This window comes from Molothrus aeneus, chromosome 10 (genome assembly GCF_037042795.1).
Source record: "Molothrus aeneus isolate 106 chromosome 10, BPBGC_Maene_1.0, whole genome shotgun sequence".
Taxonomy (NCBI): Eukaryota; Metazoa; Chordata; class Aves; order Passeriformes; family Icteridae; genus Molothrus; species Molothrus aeneus.
The window spans coordinates 22,196,353-22,218,753 of NC_089655.1; the positions used below are offsets into that span (position 1 = coordinate 22,196,353).

At 43.4% G+C, this 22,401-nt stretch overlaps 1 protein-coding gene across 1 annotated transcript in view; it reads right to left on the minus strand.

The window, feature by feature from the left end:
* LOC136560712 (multiple epidermal growth factor-like domains protein 6) overlaps window positions 1-22,401 on the minus strand; it is a 191,509-nt gene that overhangs the window by 59,573 nt on the left and 109,535 nt on the right. The window contains exons 6-8 of the mRNA XM_066556710.1: window positions 10,852-10,974; window positions 4,921-5,046; window positions 635-757 (exon numbers count right to left, since the gene is read on the minus strand). Of these exons, the coding sequence (XP_066412807.1) occupies window positions 635-757; window positions 4,921-5,046; window positions 10,852-10,974 (372 nt within the window). The remainder of the gene's footprint in view (window positions 1-634; window positions 758-4,920; window positions 5,047-10,851; window positions 10,975-22,401) is intronic.

A 22,401-nucleotide genomic window follows, 5' to 3' on the forward strand; every position in this document is an offset into this window, starting at 1 on the left:
GGCTGTTAAGAATCTGTCCACCATTACATCTACAAATACTTTTTATTTCATAAAACTGCTAAACTATCTTCCAAGAGTTTCACTGAAAGAGAAAAGCAGGTACTTTGATCTCTAGCTCCCCCAAATTTCAGGTCAAGAATGCTACAGATTCTTTTGACAACCCCAGACTAAACACAGGACTTCAGAATTCAACTTTTTAAGCTCCTCTCTTTGGAAATCTTACACATCATGATTTCTTCCTTCACAGTAGTTTCTCCATTAATATGGAAACAGTTCTCCAGCTAAAAAGCCCTTTGAATTCTAAATAGGTTTTCAGTGACCTGGTTCAGAGTTTTACTTGAACCAATTTTCCAGGAGCTGTATCTGGGACATAATTTTAAAGGCACCCTACAAGAATAACACTACAGCATTCACAAATCCAGTTGCTAGAAAGCATGACTTAGGAGATCACAGAGAAATTTTCATCACTATAAAAGTCCTTCAAGACTATGGGCTGATGTGAGTATCACAGAGAGAAAGGCTGTTTCAAAATGCACACATAATTTGTCTAATATATTCCTTTCCACTCACAGCTCAGAAAGGCAGAACACTGATTAATAACGTTCTTCACAATAAAGAGCCCAGAGTTTCTTACCTAAACAGGACTTTTTGTCTGCAGCAAGAGAATGCCCTGGATGACACTCGCATTTTGCAATTCCTCTCTCATTCTGACAGATTTGTGAGCATCCTCCATTCCCACTTTTGCAGGGGTCTATCACTGAAACCAATTAGAGCACACTGTCAACTGAAAGGTCACTTTTTGCCTGAAAATGGTCTTACCTGCCATTGTTACAACTAATGACGAAGTAGCTGTAAGAGATTAGACTGGGGAAAAATGTGACAGCATCTGGTGAGTAAAGCTGCTGTTTTTCTGGATGCTTTTTGTTGCTGGACAACATTTTTCACAGAGCAGCAACAAGGCTTAAAACAGCAGGAAACCGAGCTTGTATTACATTGGAAGTAGGACAGAAAAGTACATTTTATTGTTATTTTGCTGTACCTGAACAGATTTCAAGAGTTCTCTAAACAACAGCAATTAGCACTCCAGTATGTGTGAATCCATAAACACACACAATGATGCAGTTCACCACGAAACAATGAATATTTAAAAGGCTTGAGAGGAAATAAACACTCAAAAGCCCCCAAAGACATCTTTCAGTCTATAAACATATGCCATTCATGTTGTACATCAAGGCTTTTTCCTCTTCTTGAACAATAACATACCTTTTCAAGGATAAGCTGCCCTAAGTGGCAAGTACTCAGAAAAACTTTTATGAAGTGCCTACAGAAGCCTCCATCTCCAAGATTTCATTGCATTGAATGGGTTTATTTCTGGGACATGTGCCTGCTGGAAGCATGCTGCCCAAATAGAGACTTGGCACACCCCAAAACCGACCCATCACGACTGTTCAGACAGGTCTGACTTGGGTTAAGACCTGACACTCTGCACCAGGCTGAGGTTTTGCTTTGGAGCGCTCATTATACCAAAATTCTGGTGAAGAACATTCCACAGGTAAATTTGGGAGGGGGGCACCTTGAAAACGTGTCCTCTACAGGTCTGTTTAGCTTTGAATAAAATTTCTAAAAGTTGTACTTGTTTCCTTACAATTCCTGCTCTGATTCAGCTTGAGCATTTCACTAATTACTGTCTGATTTGAGACAGATGACCAATATTTTTCACTTGCCCTGCTCTGTACAAGCTAACTTCTCTCAGAGCCCTAGAGGAAAGTCACCATCAGTTCTACAACACTGGAGGAACCCTGGGAAGGGCTGAAGGAGTTTTACTCTGACCTGGCTGCTTTGCTCTTTCACTGGCTACACAGGAGGAGGGAACAGGAGAGAAAATCTTCTACTTCATGTGGATTTAAATATGGGGCAGGGCATTTTTTGGTCCCTTTTCTGTGTAGCCAAGTGGTATTTTGTGCCACCATTTGGTAAAGGAGGAAGCAGCCACAGAACATCCTCAAACTGCCTCATGTCACCTCCTGCTATCTCGGGAACACACAACACACAAACCGTTCCAGTCTGCAGGGCTGAGTTTGACTTGACAGTATTTAAAAAAAAAAACAACCAAACCACTAAAAAAATAAAATAAAAGCACGGTTAGGGATGTAGAACTGAAATTGGACTTCTGACACGATAGGTTGCAAATAGGTTTCCAAGGAACAGCAGCACTTCATCGTGCATGACACTTCCAAGGCTGACAACTTGGCTCTGCAGCTCGACAATTTGCGGTCTACAAAGGATTTAGCTCCAAGCAAGAACTCACTCCTTGCTGATATGAAATATTGAGTTATTTGCCAATTCCTTTTCTATTTGGGTAAATTAAATGAAATCACTATCAAACAGCATCTGTTAAACCTGCATATTATGAAGGTTTTCAGAGCAGCTAAGGCTTTAATTTGAGGATGATTACAGCGCGGAGTAAAGCTTGTAATGCTCTGTGACATGACAACAGGCAAACAACAAATTACATGGTGGATGTTAGTAAAACATAGTAATTCAAATAAAGGTAGCAGCCTTGGAAGTCCTTGGATGAGGTAAGTTTGTAAAGGAAAGATCTTCAGGACATAAGGCAATCAGTGATTGACTTGCTTTCCAGTGATATGTTCCTGTTAGAAGCAGGTTTCAGGAAAAGCCAAAAATAACTCATTAGCGTTCTTTTTTCACACATTTGCCTCTTACTGGTTCATTTAATAACTTTAGTAGATAACAGACTCCATCCTACAAAGCTCTACTCCAAGCTGTTAAATACTATGGTGAAAAATTTACTGGCATGATTTCATTTCCCAGGTGCCTCAGGACACAGAATCCCAAAACGGTTTGGGTTGGAAGAGACCTTAAAGCTCATCCAGCTCCACCCTCTGCCATGGGCAGGGACTCCTTTCACTGTCCCACATTGCTCCAAGCCCCATCCAGCCTGGCCTTGGACACTGCCAGGGATGGGGCAGACAAGGCTGTAAACAGCAGGGTCTCCAGTCCTGTCTGTCACAACCTCTAGAGCGCCTAAAGAAAAGAGGTTTGGGCTTTATCAAATAAATTTTCTTGTTCACAGCAACCATGACTTCACACTGGAGAAAATATAAAGTGGTAAAGAGCAAAACTGCCAGGCTTGAGTGTTTCTCCAAGGCTTTGCAGGGCTGTGGGTGCAGTATTAACTCCCAAGGAGTCCACAGGGATGAATGCACACCTGCACAGCACCTACACCTGCTGTGGCAAACTCTCTCATGACACCGTGGTTTCTCCATCCAAACCATGACTCCAGCAGCCAAGCTTTGGTTGGAAAATAAAAAAAAATCCAGCCTCACCTCCTCCCACCTCTTCTACTTAAAATATCTCTGAACTGACAACCCAAATGCATTCATGACCACCTCACCCTCATTTGTTCCTGTAAAACTCTTGTCCATGGCCTTACCTAGCACTTTTCTCTCCCAGGCATTCATTCACTCCAGTATTTCTGGGGGAAAGCATCCTACTCAGTCTTCATTTTGCAAGCTGAGCTCTGCTTACAAGGGACATCCTCCTTTGCCCAGGCACAACTGCTCTCCTGGGGAGGGCTGCACTTATTTATTTTGGTTCAAACACCCTGGGGTAACCAGGTAATGGGTGCCCACCTGCAGAAAAGGCTGACCCTTCCCCTCTACAGAGGTCAATAACTACAGGCTGGTGACAAACCACTGCCTTTGGTGAGTGGGTGACTCTCTTCAGCCCCACCATGTGAGGGGGTGAACAGTGGTGGCAAAACCTCCCCTTTTAGGGGGTCCCAGCTGAGACAGAGCATGGATGTGGTCCATGGGAGCTTGAACTGTGCCGTGAGCGCTCCAGGAGAACTCCCACCCCACCTGGCACCACTCAGACCCCTCTGACCCAAGCACGGTCCCACCACTCCATAAAACCCACCCCAAAGCCCTGTGCAGGCTCTGCACAGCCAGCTGGCCAAACATATCTCAAGATGTTTGGAAAAGGGATGGAGAACAGCAGAGGAAGCTCTCTGACGCCTCCTTCTCCCCAAAGCTCCTCTTTCCTGACTCTTTCTGATAATCTCAGGGAAAAAATGTGGCCACCCCATGAGAGACAGAGAGGCCAGCAGGCTGTGGGTGCTCCCTGGGGTGCAGCCCCCACTGAGGGCAGGATTTGGGGGGGCCCAAACCGAAGGGGAAGGGTTCTCTGCACCCAGCAGGAGCTGGGAGCCATCTGAACAGCAGGATTTACTTACACTTCATCCACAGCGTGTAAAATCTCCGAGCAGAAGAGGAGCCATATGGAAACGGTTTTGTGACAGGAATTTCAGCTCAATAAATCCATAAATTTGGCCTTATCTTTCTCTGGCATGTTCAAGGGTGTGTGTGTGTGTGTGTGTGCTTGTGTTGGGGAATGGGGGGGTTGCCTTCAAATCTGATGAATATGTTAAGATATACAAGAAAAGAAAAGCAACAATCAAACCCAAAGGTAGCATTGCTGTTCTGCTTGAGAGAGTGCTTAGAAACCTGAAGGGCAGGATGAATGAATCAGCCTGTGATAAGCCAAAAGGAGATAAAGAGAAGACTTTTTGTAGAATAAAACATGTAATGCAGGCCAACTCTATGTACAACTTGATGAGCAATAAAATGTTAGAATTAAATCACGATTAAGTTCCTAACCTATGTCATCACCATCATTGTGCAAGGAGCAGCCAGGGATCTAGGAGGCCAAAATCTTGTTCAAAGCTGAGATTCAAAGTGAACTTCACACCTCAAACACGTGTTATTTTAAAATCCTGTCAATAAGCAATTCCCAAAGCTGCTTTTGGCACGCAGGGGGAAATAGGAACGAACACAGTGACCCAAAACACCATCCTGGGGTCTATAAATTGCCTTTACTGTGTGTTTTCACAGGACTCACCTTGGCAGGATTTGGCATCCGCCTTCAGCTGGTAGCCTGGCTGGCACTGGCACTTGTAGTGGTCCTCGCTGAGCTGAACACAGTCCTGCTCACAGCCCCCGTTGTTAATGCTGCAGGAATTGACAGCTGGAGCCAAGGAAGCAGGGAAGGAAAGCACATCAACAAGCTGGGAGAACTTATTTCCTATTTTAAATACATAAATGACAGCAAAAGCAGGCAAACCTCGCTGAGCAGCTTTCAGAAATGCTCCTGTGCCCTCCCCTGAGTGACTGCCCTCCCTTGTGCTCACAGAGCCTGGCTGACACAGCGTCCCACACCAGTGAAATCCTGATTCCAGGGAGAGGCAGGTGAGATCTGAGGGCTGTAATGCTGACTGAAGCACAGCACCCTTTGATCTGACAGCACCAAAGCACTGCCAATCCACCGAGGCAAGGAGGGGAAAAAAGAACAGCCCTGCTGGCACTTGCCCATTGATTATCTTTTTCTCTCCTTGCTTTCATTGATTAAAAATAGTAATTGTCTTTCAGGCTGATTTCCTCAGCCTCATAAATAAAAAAATCAAATAACAGAAGCCACAAGCCCTGCAGAACAGACTCACACAGCAAACCACAGGAACAGAGGGTCCTCTGTACATCTTTAAAGATGCTGCTTCCTTCACCCCAGCAAATTAATATTCTTTTTTTTGTTCAACACATATCCCTGGCCTCTGGAGAAACATTTCTCCTCCTGACAAAACATGTTAACACACACCCACACCTATTCACAGGCTGTATGTAAAAATAAGAGTGATGGTTTGACTCTGCTATTGTGCTGTGCTGATGGAAGTGTGTGTGTAGCTGTGTCGAGATTTCCACAGCAGGGATGTACTATGGAGAGATTAAAATGAGATATTAGGAAGAAATTCTTGACTCTGAGGGTGGGGAGGCCCTGGCACAGGTTGCCCAGAGAAGATGTGGCTGCCCCTGGATCCCTGGAAGTGTCCAAGACTAGGTTGGATGGGGATTGGAACAACCTGGGGTAGTGGAAGGGATGGGATGGGGTGGGACTGGATGAGATTTAAGGTTTCTTGCAACCCAAATCATTCTGGGATTCTGTGTTCTCTATGGGCAGCTGGAAAGAATATTTGATCCTTAATGGAAGGCACCAAACTCTGAAGCTAATGAAGCCAGCAAAGATCTTTGATATTTATTTTTTTTATATTCATTTTATCAATATTTCTCCATTTATCTGTAACAGACATTAGTAAATGTTAGCTGCAAAACCTACTACAGGATTCGTTTCACCCTGTGCTACCAATTAGCAAACACTGAGTTTGTGCAGTCAAGTATGTGTTAAAAAGGTGAAAAGAAAAGCAAATTTTTACATTCTCCTGGCTGCACACATGGCAGGAGGCAGGAGGCACCTCAGTGCCCAGAAACCTGACCCTGGCTTCTGATCCTCACCTGTGCCCTGAGCCTTCTGCCCTGCCACAGACAGACCCTGAAAGCTGCTCCTGCCTGCCCAGGAGACAGCACACCCCATACACTCTGAGCTCCCAGCTCCCTGCACATTTGTATCCAAAGACCTGTTTTTCAGCAAGAATATTCAAATAAGATGAAAATATTTCAGGAGACGAGAAACATCTTAAATCCAAGTGACAGAATATACATGTTGGCTTCTAAAAGTGCCATTTTCTCCCTCCGTTTCTGGGCACGAGCCAATCTGGCTGCAAGGGGAGATAAGCAGCAACCTGTCACGATGAGGGTTTGGGAGGATCTGAAGGTGGGAGGGGACAGGTGTGAAATCCACGAGTCCCAGTTTGGTGTATGGCTGTGCCAGCAGCCAGGGGTTGCTCTGGAGCAGCCAGGGCAGGTTTGTCACCAGGCTGGATCCTGTGAGAGGAGGTGCCAGACTGAAGAGAAGAGCCCCCAGGGACAGGACAGGATTGTGCTCGTGGCTGCCAGCAGCACCTCTCTGAGCAGAGAGAGACTTGGCACCTGCTGGCTCTGGCTCCAGCTGTCACCAAGGGCCTGTGGCTGCAGGGATGAGCACCTCCACAGGCAGGAATATGGCCTGACATCCATTCTTCAAAGATTTACTCTTGGAATTTGGTAGAAACCCAGCCCTGATGTGGATTCCAGACAGGCTGGGGGTGATGGCAGGTGATGCCAAGAGAGGGAGGGGGTATCTGGGAAGGGGGACAGTGGTGGGAGACACCAGGTAAGAAAAACAAGGATCACAGAATGGTTTGGGTTCATCCTGAAGATCATCTCATTCCCCTTGCCATGGCAGGGACACCTCCCTCTATCCCAGCTTGCTCCAGCCTGGCCTTGGACACTTCCAGGGATGAGGCAGCCACAGCTTCTCTGTGCCAGGGCCTCCTCAACCTCACAGAGAGCAATTCCTTCCTAATATCCAGTCTAACCTTGCTTTCTGACAATTCAGAGCCTTTCTGCCTTGTCTGTCACAATATGCCCTTGTAAAAACTCCCTCTCCAGCTCTCTTGTAGCCCCCTGATCTGATAACAGTTAAGAAATACACATTCTCAACCCATTATTTTTTATAATGAAGGTGATATTTTTACAAAGAGCTGGGTCTGAAGCCATAGTTCGATACATGCATAGCAACCATGGGGTTAAAACATGCAATCCCTTCCAACCTGTGTTTTACATCACCTTAAATCCAACGCTGGCAGTGACAAGAAATGTAATTTCAGACATACAGGGCTTATATTTACATTGGAAAACACAGATTTTAGAGTTGTAGAGACATTTTCTTTGTTACTTTCTTAATATATTAAGAGCCTTAGCGTGCTAAAATCTCTATAAAAAACCTGCATCTCAACAGCTTCTCCACGTAAAGCAGACATCAAAGGTAAAAGCTGGCACCAGAGATGAATCAGGGTCTAATGGCTGTGCCCTGTTTCCACTTCTAGGAGTTCAAACAGGAATAAATTCCACTGAAGACAATGAATCTACAGCAGTCCAAACCCACAGCCTGATACTACAATAAACATGTTCTTTCTGAGCTTCAGCTTTTCAGATACCAGCTGGTTAAACTCCAGTGAAGTCAAACTCATTGCATTAACATAATCAAGGCATTACAAACAAAGCAAACAAAAAAGTTGGACAGGGTTGCAGTGAATATTTGGTCTGGCACGTGTGTTTATAAATTAATTCAATGCTGAGCAAAATTTGTAGGACCAAAAAGCTGAAGGAAGAAAAGGAGCATTGAAAGAGATGGGATTTTATCACAACACAAAGTACTGGGTATCACCAAAGGATGCAGGAATTAAATAGTTTATTCCCACACACTGGTCATCACTGAACAGAGCAACCCACTCTGGAGATTTTTGGGTCTGAGCAGAGTAGGAGTAGAGTTCTCTGCCTTAGAGTATGAGCAGAAGTTTCCAATGAGAGCAGGAAGAATGGCAAAAGCAGATTTCCTCTCTCCATGTATTTTAAGGCTCATACTGGCAGAGGAGGGATGGACCCCCAGCAACAAGTCAGGATCCCAAACACCCTGTGCTGAGGTGGCAGGAGGACCAGATTTACTGGAAAACTTGTGACAGCAGCTCAGTAATATTCCACGAATCACATGAGGAAGTATCTTATCCCAGGTTTTTGAGTCCTCACGTGTAGGCTGAATGTCTTTTAAGATGATAGATCCACTTCCTTATGTATGGGAGATTTCCAAGCCATCCAGGCTGCAAAATCTGCTTCCCCTCAAATGATTTTGGCACTTTTGTTCCCACAAACACAGGGTTGCCAAAAAAGAAAAGCAGGACGTGGAAAGAATGAACCTAACAGCAATCTGGGCTGGGCTCCTCTGAAAAGCCTGTCTAGAGGGACTCTTGTTTCTTATTTCTGCAGCTGAGATAATCACCTTCCATAAACAGCTCAGTGCCAGAATGTGGTCCCTTTTCTTTCTCAGCATGCAGGAGAGATCCTTACATCCTCTGAAGTATCCATGGAAGAAATACCACAGCTAATCCAAGCCTGCTTGAAATGCTGGGTGTTCTGCTGAGCTGCGCTAGGTCAAAGGAGAGGGGCATTAGTGGTTTGCTTCTCATCAGATGAGTGATGAAAGCTGAATGTACAGCCTGGTGCTGCACAAGGGGCAAACTCTCCATCCCCAGCAAGCAGCTACAGCCCAGATCCTGATCCTAGGCACTCCTGATTTATATGAAATGCCTCTCCCTGTCCTCATCAATTAGTAACTGTCTTGTTCTCCAATGCATGAGAGCTTATTATATCCATTTGTTTTGGTGTCTTGTCTAAACAGCTGGAACAGGGCTCAATATCTTCCCTCAGTATCTTGTGCATCCATTATTATGATAGCAGGGCTCTCTCAAACTCCTGCCTCCCGTCTCAGGATTTATTTTTGTTTCTCCTTGATAATTTCTGAGACATTGCAAACAAAGCTGGTCACTGTATGAAGTACTTTGAATAACTTCTTGAGAATATTTACATTTACGAAATGAAAACTTGTTCTCTGGTATTGTTCACAGCTTGGACAAAGCTAAACTGAGCTTTCTGATTATGTGAGGCAAGAGGAAACACAACTATTTTGTGTCCACAGAAAATTTTACATATTACACATGTAAATTCATTTAATTGCCATTAACATCTACTTTTTACCTTTATCACACAGTTCTCTTTCTCTTTTTCCCCCCAAAGTCCCTTTAGTCCCCTTTTTATATAAAAATCCCTCTCCACCACAAATGAGACTATTCAGAAAGAGTAATGCAGCTCAAACAACACATCTTTCACTTCTGGGTCTTCGCTGGTCAGATCTGATCTGAGCAAGGTTAATTTCTCTTTTAATTTACAGACCACAATTGCTTCCAGTTAATTATGAACTCTGCTTTTATATTATTTTTTTCCCTCTCACTATAGTGTTTCCTTGACCACTCCTTCACCAACTAAGATAATCAAGAGAAGACTGAGACTTCATCGCATTTTTAATTGCAGTTAATTACAAAACACTGAAAGTCTCTGTATGTGATAAACCCAAAATACCTAAAAGGGTAAGTTTTAAAATAAATTAAAAAAAAATCTATTATTCCCACAGCTTGAGCACTGGTACCTCCTGTGTCCTGGTTGCATCAGGAAATGTATTGCTGTGATAATTCCAGCAATGACTGATGACATCTCTGGCTGAAGTTAAGCACAACCAAGGGACTTTGTGCAGGAACTGAGGCAATGCCCAAACTCTGAGTGAACTTATTCTGCAGATGTGGTCTGACTGTACTTGACTGTTCTTCCCATATTACCTCAAATCAGGTTTAAAAATTTAAACAAAAGGTGCCCTTTTCTTCTTCCCAGATGAAAGAACATTTTAATCCTTTCTGCAGAACGCAAAAATCTGACTTTTGTACTGATTTAAATGCGATACAAGAACTGTGTATTTCATATTATTATTTTTAACAAGTGTGTTGTTAAAAACAGGTTTCAGGTGTGCCTTGTTTCAGGCTTTAGAGTCCAACCTAAGAAACACAGGGTTTATTTCTGCAACCCCCTCCACACAAACAGGCAATGTGTCGTGGCTGAGCTCCATGGTGCTCTCACTGACATGAACACACATGGGGTGACTCCACCCTGGAAATCACAATCATTTACCCTGGACACAACCTCTAAAACCACCAAGTCCCAGGGCACTGCTGGGATGTGCCACAAAGAAAAAGCACTCATAATTAAAAAAAAATGTCATTTGAAATGAAGACCGCCTATGCTCTTTAGTGCCTCCTGCAAAAGAATTTTCACCAACATGAGACACCACCAAAAATCCAACAAACGAAACAAAATAAAGAGTAATTCTGGCAACACCTGAAACCTCACAGGCTGTTTGAACCAGAGTGGGTAACGATATTTAGTGAAAACTCAGACTGGAGAGTCAGAAGGCTTTGCAGTTAGAGAGAGCCAGAGCTGGAGGACGAGAGGGGTTCCTTACCCAGGCAGGTGCGGCCGTCGGCGTGGAGCCGGAATCCCGGCTGGCACTGGCACTGGAAGGAGCCCTGGGTGTTGGCACAGCCCTGCTGGCAGCCCCCGTTCAGCACCTCACACTCATCCACGTCTGCAGAAGGAAGGGAGGGACACGGTGAGGAAGGATTACAAGAGACCCTGGTTCTCCTGCAGGGCTCATCCAAAATGCAGGGAGCTCGGGCTGGGTTGTTGTTTACTTCATTTTGGCAGCAAAGAAAAGGGGAATTTTATGGTATTTTTCCAAGTTCCTGCAGGCACTGCCTCTGTAGTCTCTGCTTCTGAAGTCCTGGTTAATTAGAGTGATTTGTGACATGGCTGTTTCATTGAGGCCAAAGTAAAATAAAAAGGAAGAATTAGGGTTAGATAACACATCTGAGCCAGTAGGAACTGCTGGTCAAACCTTTGGCTTTTATAAAAACTTACTCTATGAAGATTTCTTTTTGCATCAGGCCATTAATCCTTTTTGTTCTTGGGGGTACAAGCAGGTACAACTGACATGAATGGAAAACAGACACATTCTCCATCACCATTACATTTTCAACCATGGAAAGCACAGAAAGCTTAAAGAGAAAACTTTAGAAGAGTGAGGAATTTCTGCTGCATTTTCTGTGTCCCTTGCCATACAAGCATAGAATCACAGAATGGTTTGGGCTGGATGGGACCCTAAAGCTCCTCTCACTGCAACCCCCTGGCCATGTTCAGGGACACTGCCCACTATCCCAGGCTGCTCCAAGCTTCATCCAGCCTGGCCTTGGACACTTCCAGGGAGGGGGGGAAACCATTGTGCCTTGTTCTTCCTTGTGCTCACCTAAACTTTCCATAGCATCTTCTCAGACAACCTCCCAGAGAAATGATGTGAGCTCCTGCTGATACCTTTTCCAAAGCTAAGCAGGCATCATTCCATATTTCGGGGGATTTTTAGAGGATTACATTCGGTCAAATGGAGAGGGAAACAAGCATTAAACCAGCTTGAGAACACTGCTGTAAAGTTCCAGCTGAAAATGATGGACAATGATGGACAAAGATCAAGAAGAGTTTAAGTAAACAGGTGAAGGTCTAAGACAGAATCATAAAAAACTGAATTTCCAGAAGTACCACATAAGCAGTTTCTGCACCTCTTCAGCAACGCTGGGCTACTGTAAATAGCATTTGATTGACATGTTGACACCATTACCTTAAAAATCAACATGGGGTCGTTGGAAATAAGGGTCAATTAGCCCATTCCCTGAAAAAAATCCCCCTGGCAGATATTTGCCTAGATTTTGTCTGTCCATTCCTTAGCAGTCCCCAGGGATAGCAGCTCCACCTCCCACCATCTCCCCCAGGGGCAATTCTTGTCCCAAATTACCCAAATGCCAAAGATATTTTCTTCCCCAAGTCAAGCCTCCCTCCTGCAACAGACATCTCTAAAGAACCCCCCTTTCAACACTGCAGCCTCCTGCTGATTTAATTGCTCTTTAGATCATGTTCTGAAATTATCTAATGGGAGGCAAGTCCACAACTGCTCCTGTGGGGGAAGCAAGTCCAGAGTGAAGGAATTTCCCCCCCATATTGCACTTGAGGAACAAGGGGTCTGGCTTTCATATCTTTGCTGTGGTTGCATCTGTTTTGCATTTAACTTTCATGGTTTACATATTTTTTAAATGCTTTTATGTTTATTCCATTTTAGAAAATCTAATCACAATTAACTGAAAGAGGAAGTTTTAAAGAAGACTTGGAAATGCACAACATGCAGTTCCTCAGGAAATGCATTTATGAAGTTAAATTTTAATACTTCACATGTGAATTTCCCTCACCTAAAATGAAGTCCTGGTGTTGACTGGTGTTTAAATTCAGACCATTTGCTAACATGCACCACTTTTTGATCCTTCTGCTGTATTTGTTGTTTTATTAGACTGTATACTACATACATGTCCTACTGCCCGCAGACATCTGGAATATGCTTTTTTGAAACAGAAATTTTGCCTTTTAAAATGTAAACAGTAAACAGAAAATGTTATTCACCGTGTTTAATTCCATACCGCTAAGAACCAGACTGCCGAAAAATGCCAGGACGAAATGAAACCCAGGAAACCCTTTGTATGGAGTGTCAGAGAAATAAAATAAGCAAAAAGACTCAGAAAAATAGAACAAGGAAGCAGCTGAACCACATAGTACACCACATTCCAGTATTTATACCTCAATAAACTCAAACACTGGGAGCTTCAGTATTTTAATTTTATAGGCTACAATCAGCTGGAGAATTTCCCTCATATACCAAACACAGTTTTAAGTTCAGATATTGGCACTTACATAGGAGAAAAAATAGTCCAGCTAATAAAAACAAGCTGGGAGTTAGTGATATTTGTTAGTCTCCATTTGGAGATTTAAAGGAGTGGCTTGGTTTATGGGGGAGCTCTGCACCCAGCAGCAGCACTTCCCTCATGCTGGCACATCCCAGAGGGCCATACAGCAATGATACTGCTGAAAGGCAACACAATTCAATGCAAAATAAAAGATCCTAAACCACTTGTGCCCATGAGCTAGACCCAGCCCCAGCCTGAGCCTCCCTGCAGCAAGAGGAGGCGAGACCCAGGAGCTGAAATTGCAGCTCCACGACGCCACATCAACAGCAAATCTAATGACAGATGATCCCTTCCAGCCCCAGACTTCCTCTGCAAGATCAATATTTTAAGGATTATATGCTGAAAGATTCCTTCACATCCAGCAGATAAAATCAAGAGAAATGCAAGGCACAGTCGCCTTTCCACGTCTCCTCCATCTCAAGGCCAGGAAACAGCTTCGCCCCCAGTTACAGCAGAAAAATTCCCTAATTATTTTGTCTGGGGAGCAGTCTGCAAAGCAGACACTGATCTAAATGCCTGAACTACATTTGGAAGTTTTAAAAATCCAAACTATTTGGACTTTCAAGTTTGAATTGCTGTACTGGTAAAGGACACATGTAGCAGCAAAAGAACAGCTTCTGCTTTTGTGGGTACACAAGTGGATATATTTTTTCTACTTGGCCGTAGAAAGATTAAATTATTGTAGAATAGCAGATGTATTAAAAATATTTAAAAGCATTCTTGAAATATAAAGCCCTTCCATTGCAATTCTAGACCATCACAGGATTATGGAAGATTGTATCTGCATCTGTGATTAAATTTGGATTAGTTTCCAGTGCAGATCAAACTTCAACACCTTCCTGCTCGAATTTCTATAGTTACAACCTAGGATGCTTATCTGAATAACCTGAATTTCAAGCCACTTATGGCTTGCTTATCACAAGCCAGGCTGTGATGAAAGCAGCTGCATCCTCACAAGACAGAGGGAGAGCAATTCCTGGAGACAAGAAGGAAAATGAGAGCTGTGCGCTGTCCCCAGGCTGTCTTGCCAAGGAGATTACACTGCTGGGTGAACAAAGCAGAGGTGGCGTGTGGATATTCTCCTTCTCACCTTCAGAACATTTCAGAGATGCTTTACAGGGGGATTCCCCACTGAAGGTACCTTCCTGTGTCCTTGTTTGTTCACCTTTCATCGGGAATTACCTAATACTCAGTCAAACAAACCAAAGCCTGTGTGTTCCCAAGATGTAAAATATTTTAACCACATCTTTTTTAGCTCCTCATGCTCATGAGGGCTGTGCACTTGGACTGACCCTTCCTCCATCCCAACACCTCAAGTTCCAAACACAATAGAAGAGGATGTCATGTACAAATGCCCAACTCACTGCCAGCACTGTGCCCTTTCCAAGGGCAGATCCTACAGGTGGAGTTCCAGATTGTGACATCCTCCTCACCCCTGACTGAGGGCCCTGCTAATCATCAAGGAGGTTGGTCCCTAATTGACTTGATTAACCACATTAAAAGTCCATTTGCCCTGCCCAAAACCTGTTTCAGTGCAGAGCTGTGTGACTGCTTGTTTGGAATTCAGGATTGTCACATTAGCAGCTTTTTTCATATCGTTATTAAAATGCTCAGGAACAGCTATGATCAATCAGTTCCTCAAAAATACACAGAGAGCAGTAATAAACATAGATAATTAGTGAACCTGCAATCATGGTTTTTACAAAGGAAGAAAGAAAGCAAGATGCTGCCCAATCAATTCTCTACTAACAGAAAGCTTTGCTTTTTAAGACCACTAAGAAATGCAAACAAGATACAGAACTCCAAATAAAAGAAAAACAGGATAACAAGCCTCCATTTTGAGAATCCTGAATGGAGGATTGATGATGTGCCAAAGGTATCCCGGGGATGGTGTTCTCCCTGAGGAGGACACTGCCCAAAGCTCCACGTGACAGCAAGGTTTGCCTCTCAAGGAGCTTCCCCCAGCCAGGGGCATTTCTTGAGGGTGACAAATGAACAGGCTTTCCCTCCCTTGGCTACTAAAATTTGCAGACTGACAACTGTTCAGAGTCAGTGTTTTCTGAGAGATAAGCAGACAAAAAACTTCCTCTTCCTAGTGCCCAGGCACTGATGGAGAAAGAAACCAGAACTGGGCAGGACCAACCTCACCATTTAGAACAGATATTAGGAATGATTTTGTCCTGGAAGGGGTCGTAAAGCATTGGAACAGGCTGCTGGGGCAGTGATGGGAATGCCACCATCCCTGGACATGGTTTAATGGTGAACACAGTGGTGGTGCTGGGCTGACTGCTGGACTTGATCTTGAAGGTCTTTTCCAACCTTAGGGGTCATATGATTTCAGGATTTTATTTAATAATTAATTAGTTTTCAGCAAAACCTTTTCACTTGGTCGAGCAGAGAACAACACGGAGAGGCAGAGATCAAACAGTTGTGAGCATCACCTACCCCACAAACACTAGAATATGGTGATTTTCCACATGGATGGAAAGATTTCTGTCCAGCTGGGAGCTGGTGTGAGAACCCATTCCTTGCTGGTACCTGCACACAGGGACCCAAACACACCGTCTGTGGATCTGGCCCAAATGACTTTCACTACACCCTTTTTATTAAATTCCCAAGAAATACTACCTAAAACAGGAATGAATGACACACAAACATTTCCTCTTTCCAGCCACCACAATCCCCCAGCTTGCTGCAGAAAGGATGAGAGCAGCAGAAGCAGGGAAACACAAAACCCTACTTGGATTTACTCAGAGAATGATTTATGCTGATGGTTTTAAAGTCACATCATAATTAAAAATAATTACAATGATTATTTATTTAAAAAATCCAGACCAGAAAGAAGAAACATGGTCTAGTCCCTGCAGCATTATCTTAAAATTCACTAAAATCAGGGTTTGATCCCTCTTTACCCAGGGAGCTCTGTGGGTCTCTGGTCCCCACAAAATATTGGGAGGATCAGTCAGGAATGATGGTGACAGAGAAAGAGGGAAGACTGGATCTTAAGTACAGCAAGAAACCTTAAGAGGCTCTATTTTAAATTATCACAAGTGGATAAACTATTCAACTCCAACACAGATTTGGAAATAAGTTCCAACAATCTGGCTCACCCCTCCCTTGCCCCAACCAGCTCCCCCAGACTCTTCAGCTGCAGATCATTTTGCATATCTGATAAGAAAACTCTGATTGTTTGCTATTTAATGTGATATTTTAAATCAACAAAGATGCATGGCAGTGCTTTGCCTTCTGTTATTTGTAACTACACTGTTACTACTCTCTTTTCTATACTCCAAAGGGTGTTTAAACCTCACAAAAGTTATGAAGTGAAAATATCATATGGTCTTTCCCCACTAATTACATGGAGGATTTTACACATTATTTAGTGTGTTTTTCAATTAAATAATTTATGTACTCATGGGAAGGAAGGGAAACAGGCTTGGTTCCCAGACATTCTTAAGCTGATCACAAAAGTCAGAAATTATTCTATAAAGTAAAACTTAAAATAAGCCCCCGTTATTGCTGTAAGTAGGTAAATTAATAACAGATTCAACTCACAGCTTCCTTTAAATCACAGAACTGCTCAAGTCTCAAGCTCAGAAATGTCCAAAATTTGACAACTGGTGTGAAATCCTTCACAAAGCATGACATAATTTGCTCTTGCAGCAGAAGTTTTGAAAAGGATCTCTCCCCTTTTATTAACACAAAAATTATTTTCAGGGTTTGAAACTCCTGTTGCTAGAAAAATATTTGGCCATCTTTTCCACAATGAAAGAAGTTTTACATTGATATTGACTCTAGGAAGGAAAACACAAGTTTGAAGTCTGGTCCAAAACAAAGCCTAAAATTAAAACAAAAAAAACCCCAAACCAGTTCATATTAATAAAAAAATATATTTCTTTTTCATTGAACCCAACTCAGCAACAAAGATTGAGAAAAGCAGTTTTGGGTGGCTGGGAAGTTTGAAACTGCAAAACTCCTGGTCTGGGGCTCTTTTTTTAATGCTCCACAAAACACCACAAATACGCTACAAGCTCCTTTGAGTGGTTTCCTAGAACCCGGTGTTAAAACACCTCCACGAAACAGCTTTCAGCACAGATAAATGTGCTCCTGCAGAGCCAGCTGGGTCATTTTGAACTGTTAGTGCTCCCAGGCTTTTATTTTTGCTCCTCAGCTATTTGTTCTGCCCTTTGCTGGCCCATGCCATGGATTAGATGAGCATCCATTGTCTGAGCCAGCCAGGTCAGCCCCGAGCTGCTGCAGCTTCCTCGTGTTCCTCACTGCCAGGTGTCACAGGCAAGGCTGCTCCAACAGGATTAACTCATGGAATGGCTCCAGCAAGCCAAAAGGAGCTGGGAAGAGACTGGTTAAAAGGCAAGGTTAATGATTCCTCACCCAATTTAGCCCCTGCAAGCTGGTTTCACAATGGAGGAGGACCCTTGTTGGAGCAGCCAGTTTTCTGCCACATTTCTTCACCCAGGATAAAGGACAAAGCAGCTTCTACCAGCACCCATTTTGCAGGCAAAGAAAGAGGCTTTACAAGTGATCTGATTATTTACCTGCTCCTGAAAATGGGGAAGGGGAGGTAAATAATGGCATTAGATCACCACGGCTTTTTGTCTGTCAGTCTGTCCTCCAGACCTCCCTGGAGGTTTGGTGTATTGTGGAGAGACATTTTCTACCCTGTAGTTGGTACCTTGTCCTACAGCTCATGTGCTTTCCCAGGTGGTTTTCAGGACTTCCAGCTGTGCCTAGGCCAGGTTTCACTTATCTCCTTCTGGTTTCTCTCTCTCTCTCTACACAGGAAACACCAAAGGATGGAAACCACAGCGCCGTGAAACGTTGAACAGCAGAGTCATCAATGGGACCTTGTGCTAGGTAATAAATATTTATGTCCAGATCTTAAAGGGGATGCTTCTCCTGATGACTGTTTTCAAGGGAAAAGGACAGAGGCATCTCCAAGGTATTTTTGACAGACCCATGGAGCAGGAGTGTCAGGAGCTGCCCCACAACCTGCTTTTGGAGAGAAGATTTCTGTGAGCACTGCAAGGGACAATCCACCCCAACAAGTCTGAGACCTGGATTTCATTTCCTGGTCCGCCACTGGCCTTACTGGGGAGTAAAGAGATGAATAAATTGTCATTTATTCATGAGAAATCATGCAGCCCTGTTCGTGGGGGCCACAGGTGACTGGAAAGAACAACATTGACCAGACACAAATCCTGGTAATTTGAATTCATTGAATTTGAACTTGGTACGGCAAAGCCTCCTTTCCCTTTCCCCTTTCCTTTTCCTTCCCTTCCCTATTCCCTCCTAAGACTGGCACCAGACAACCACTTAAAGTGGTGACTTGTTGCTCCCAGTGCCTGGACCCTGCCACCACAGTTCATTTCCCAGCTGTCCCCCAGGAGAGAGATCTCCTGCACAGAGTGATGAGAAAAGAGAAAATTGGCCAATATTTGTACTGCCCATTTCTTCTTACTCTCCATGCCTGACATGCCACTCTCTCACGAGATATTTAACAGTGGTTTAGCTCAATAAACATCCAAGAGCCCCTCATCCACAGCTCTAAATGCAAACCATATGTTGCAGATGAAAACCCTGAAGATTATAATTAGAACTGTCCATTCAATTTAAACAAAGTCAAGAATGAAAACTATTTCAAATTCAATAAACAGGCCATTTCAAAGTGTAGACACTGTGGAGGACAAGCTTAACAACTTAATTGACAGGTAAAGCTTCATTTCTAATCCTCATTTTGATATCATCTGTAGCCTCAGGAGTCAAAACACATCACTGCTCAGTGCTCAAAATATGCAGAGAAAATGAAAATGTCAGCTGAATGAAAAAAAAAGGAGAAGCATCTGTTTGATAGCTGTGTAAGCCTGTGATATGTAAACTGCTTTGGAGTCAAGCAGCCCTAATTAGAGTTTCAAGGAATTCTTCATTAAATATACAGACAGAGACATATATATATATATATATATATATATATATATATATATATATATGTGCACACACACACACTTTAAGCAATTATTGAAACCAGACAATTTGCAGGAAAACCAGGCTATAGAATTAAAGCTAGGAACATGGCAATTTCATGGCCAGACCTCAGACAACACTGTGATGTTTTCACACAGCCATGTAGAAATAGATTTTTCATCTTTTCACAAAGCAGTTCTGTATGCTTTTCTCCACCCAAAGTATTTAAAACAAAAAAAGAACGATCTTTTTTGGGATCTTGGTGTAGTATACAGCATCTCAGCAAAGTAAAGCCAAAAAGGAAGAGTGATGGGGTTACCAGCCCCCTCAGTGGGGTTAGACTAATAGATATTTTGGCAACTGCACCCCCTTGACGACTCCAACTCCCATCAAAATGAAACCCACACAGATGGACACAAACTCTCACTGAACAACTGTGCCAGGATAAGTGAATGACCGCATGAAATAACAAGGGAGTACAAGCTGAAGAATGACAAACCAAAGAAAAGGGTAACTTAGGCTCCTAAAAAAAACAAAACAACAAAACCCAGCTTCATTAATGTTACTGCTTCCAGCAGAAAAGAGGTAAATGTACTGGCTGTGAACAGGGAAGTTGGAAGGGAAGGTTTTAATACCAAATATCAAAATTTCAGGTGGTTTCTGCTTAGGAGAAGGACTTTGAGATCACCAGTATCAGCAGCTACTGCAAGATTTTCTGATGTGGGGTGGAACAGCAGAGAGAATATTTGTTATGGGTCTATCAATTTTTAAATACAGCTCCTCAGTACAACCCAGTTGGGCCCTGCTGTGTGGTGGGAGGGTGGCAAAGGAGGAGAGGATCTCTACAAGGAGCTGCACTTAATAAGGGACAGCATGATACAGCCCAAACTCCTTGTGTGGACTCAGCTCTGAGCTGTTTTAAGGAGGTTTATGTGTTGGGCCATCAGCATCTCCTCTCGGCAGGACGCGGCAGTTTGCAAGAGTAGTCCTGGAATAAAAAGAGAAATGCCTGATGTGATGAGAACACCTGGATTTTGCTAGCAGCAATATTAATGCACACTTGCTGAGATCCGTGCCTCTGCTACAGCAGAATGCAGAGAAATGTGTTTTCCACACACAGCAGGTAAAACATGCACAAGAAAATTATAATCATGCAAACACCTTCATAATCCTGTGTTTCCAGCTTACAGCACACGTGCTGTGCTGGCTGAAATACAGATGTGGTTTGTGACAGGGAGGGCACAGGCACCATTCAGCCACCAAGCTCCACCTCTGCCCCTCTGAAGCTGAGACCACAGCACGAGCTCCTGTCCCTGTGTCACAGCTGGCTCTGGCATTGCTCTGCAGCCATCGGTTCATGGGGTGCCTCTTCAGGTGCCACCACGAGCACTGATCCCCCACTGCAGCCACCCCAGCTCCAGGACAATCTAAGAGATAAACTGCCAGGGAGCAAAGGACAGCATTTTACACAGGTTTTCTTGCGCTGCTTCCTTTATGACATAAAGCATGTGTGACTCTGCAGAGGTTCTAGAAGGAGAAGAGAGAAGTGACATGAACACATCCAAAACCTACCCATGCCAACTTCCAGAGGTGGATCCTAATCATCAATCACAGAATGGTTTGGGTGGGAAGGGACCCTGAAGGTCAACCAGTTCTAATTCCCTTGCCATGGAACACCTTCCATGAGCCCAGGCTGCTCCAGCCTGACACCTTCAACTCTTCCAGGTATAGGCCACAAATTTTCTCTGGGAAACCTGTGCCAGTGCCTCACAATCCTCACAGGGAAGAATTTCTTCTCAGTATCTGATCTAAATCTGCCCTCTGTCAGTTTGAAGCCATTTCTCTCTCTCTTATCACTCCATGCTTTTGCTGAAAGTCCCTCTCCAGCTCTCTTGGAGCCCCTTTAGGCATTGGATGGGGCTCTGAGTTCTCCCCAGACATTTCTCATCTCCAGGCTGAACCACCCCAACTCTCTCACCCTGTCTTTGTGTCACCAGGGCATGGAAGAATTTATTTTACTTCCTTTTTTCTTCCTCTTCCTGAGATTAAAATTCACATCAAATTAACCAGTTGATTGCTCCATTTTTATTACTAGTTGTTTTTGAACTCCTTGGCTGACACTGAATCCCTTTTGGGACAGGAGCTGTTCACAGGGTTCTCAGGTGGGCCTTTCACAGAGCTGGCGTGCAACAACAGCAGGTTCACTTCAAGTTGTTCTTCTAATATATCCCAGCTAAAGCCCTCAGGTACTCCTGTAATTGAAGTTGGAGTAATCCAATATGATGTTGATCAAACTACTGATCTTTTAATAACGCAGTGTAGCTCTCCCAGCAGTTGCTATCTCGCTGACAGTCATGTCTGGATCGCTTCCTCTGGGCCAAGGCTTTGAACAGAGAAGCTGACGGGTTTCTGTTTGCTTTAGATTTTATCACAAATTGTTTTAAAGCTTTTTAAGGTTGTATCAGATGGCTCGTAAAATCCACAGGCATTTCAATAATAAAAAAAAAAAGAAAAAAAGGGAGTTCTATGAGGTGTCCAGGTGAAAAACAGTATTAAATGCTCCCAAAGAGGAACACAAACACCACTCAGGAGCTGTGGTCTTTCCTATCCCTGTACCTGCCATCAGTTCTTGTTTACACAGCCTGTAGGCAAAGCTACAGAAAAAGCTGTAGCCACCCTGCACAATACCCTCCTCTGAAAGGCAAATGTGAACATTTTTCTGCGCACAATTTCCATTTAAAGTACGAATTTAAGGTTTTTCCAAGCCTTGCCTCTCCAAACAAGAATAATTCAGCTGCAATTTGCATTTTCGATGTGCTCGAAATGAACACCAAGATGACTCATGTGCTGTTTATAAGATGCCTGTATTTGCTGGTAAATACCTTGCTACAAACAAGCTATAATTTAAGTATTCAGAAGTCTTGCTTCTGCATAAAATTACTACTAAGTGTAATTTTGGAGACCATGACCAGAGCTTCAATTTCAGGCTTGCAAAGCTCTTCCTACACAATGATTCTTAAAAGTACGAGTGGATTTTCTCCTCTGATAACAGCAATCATTGTATCTCTGTAATTGCAGAAAAGATTACCTGGCTTTTAATTCACATTAGTCAGCTCCAACAATACCCTGCTTCTTTCCTTTCCTTCAAAATAAACTAATTATTGTCAATCAGCCCACTGGAATGTTAACAT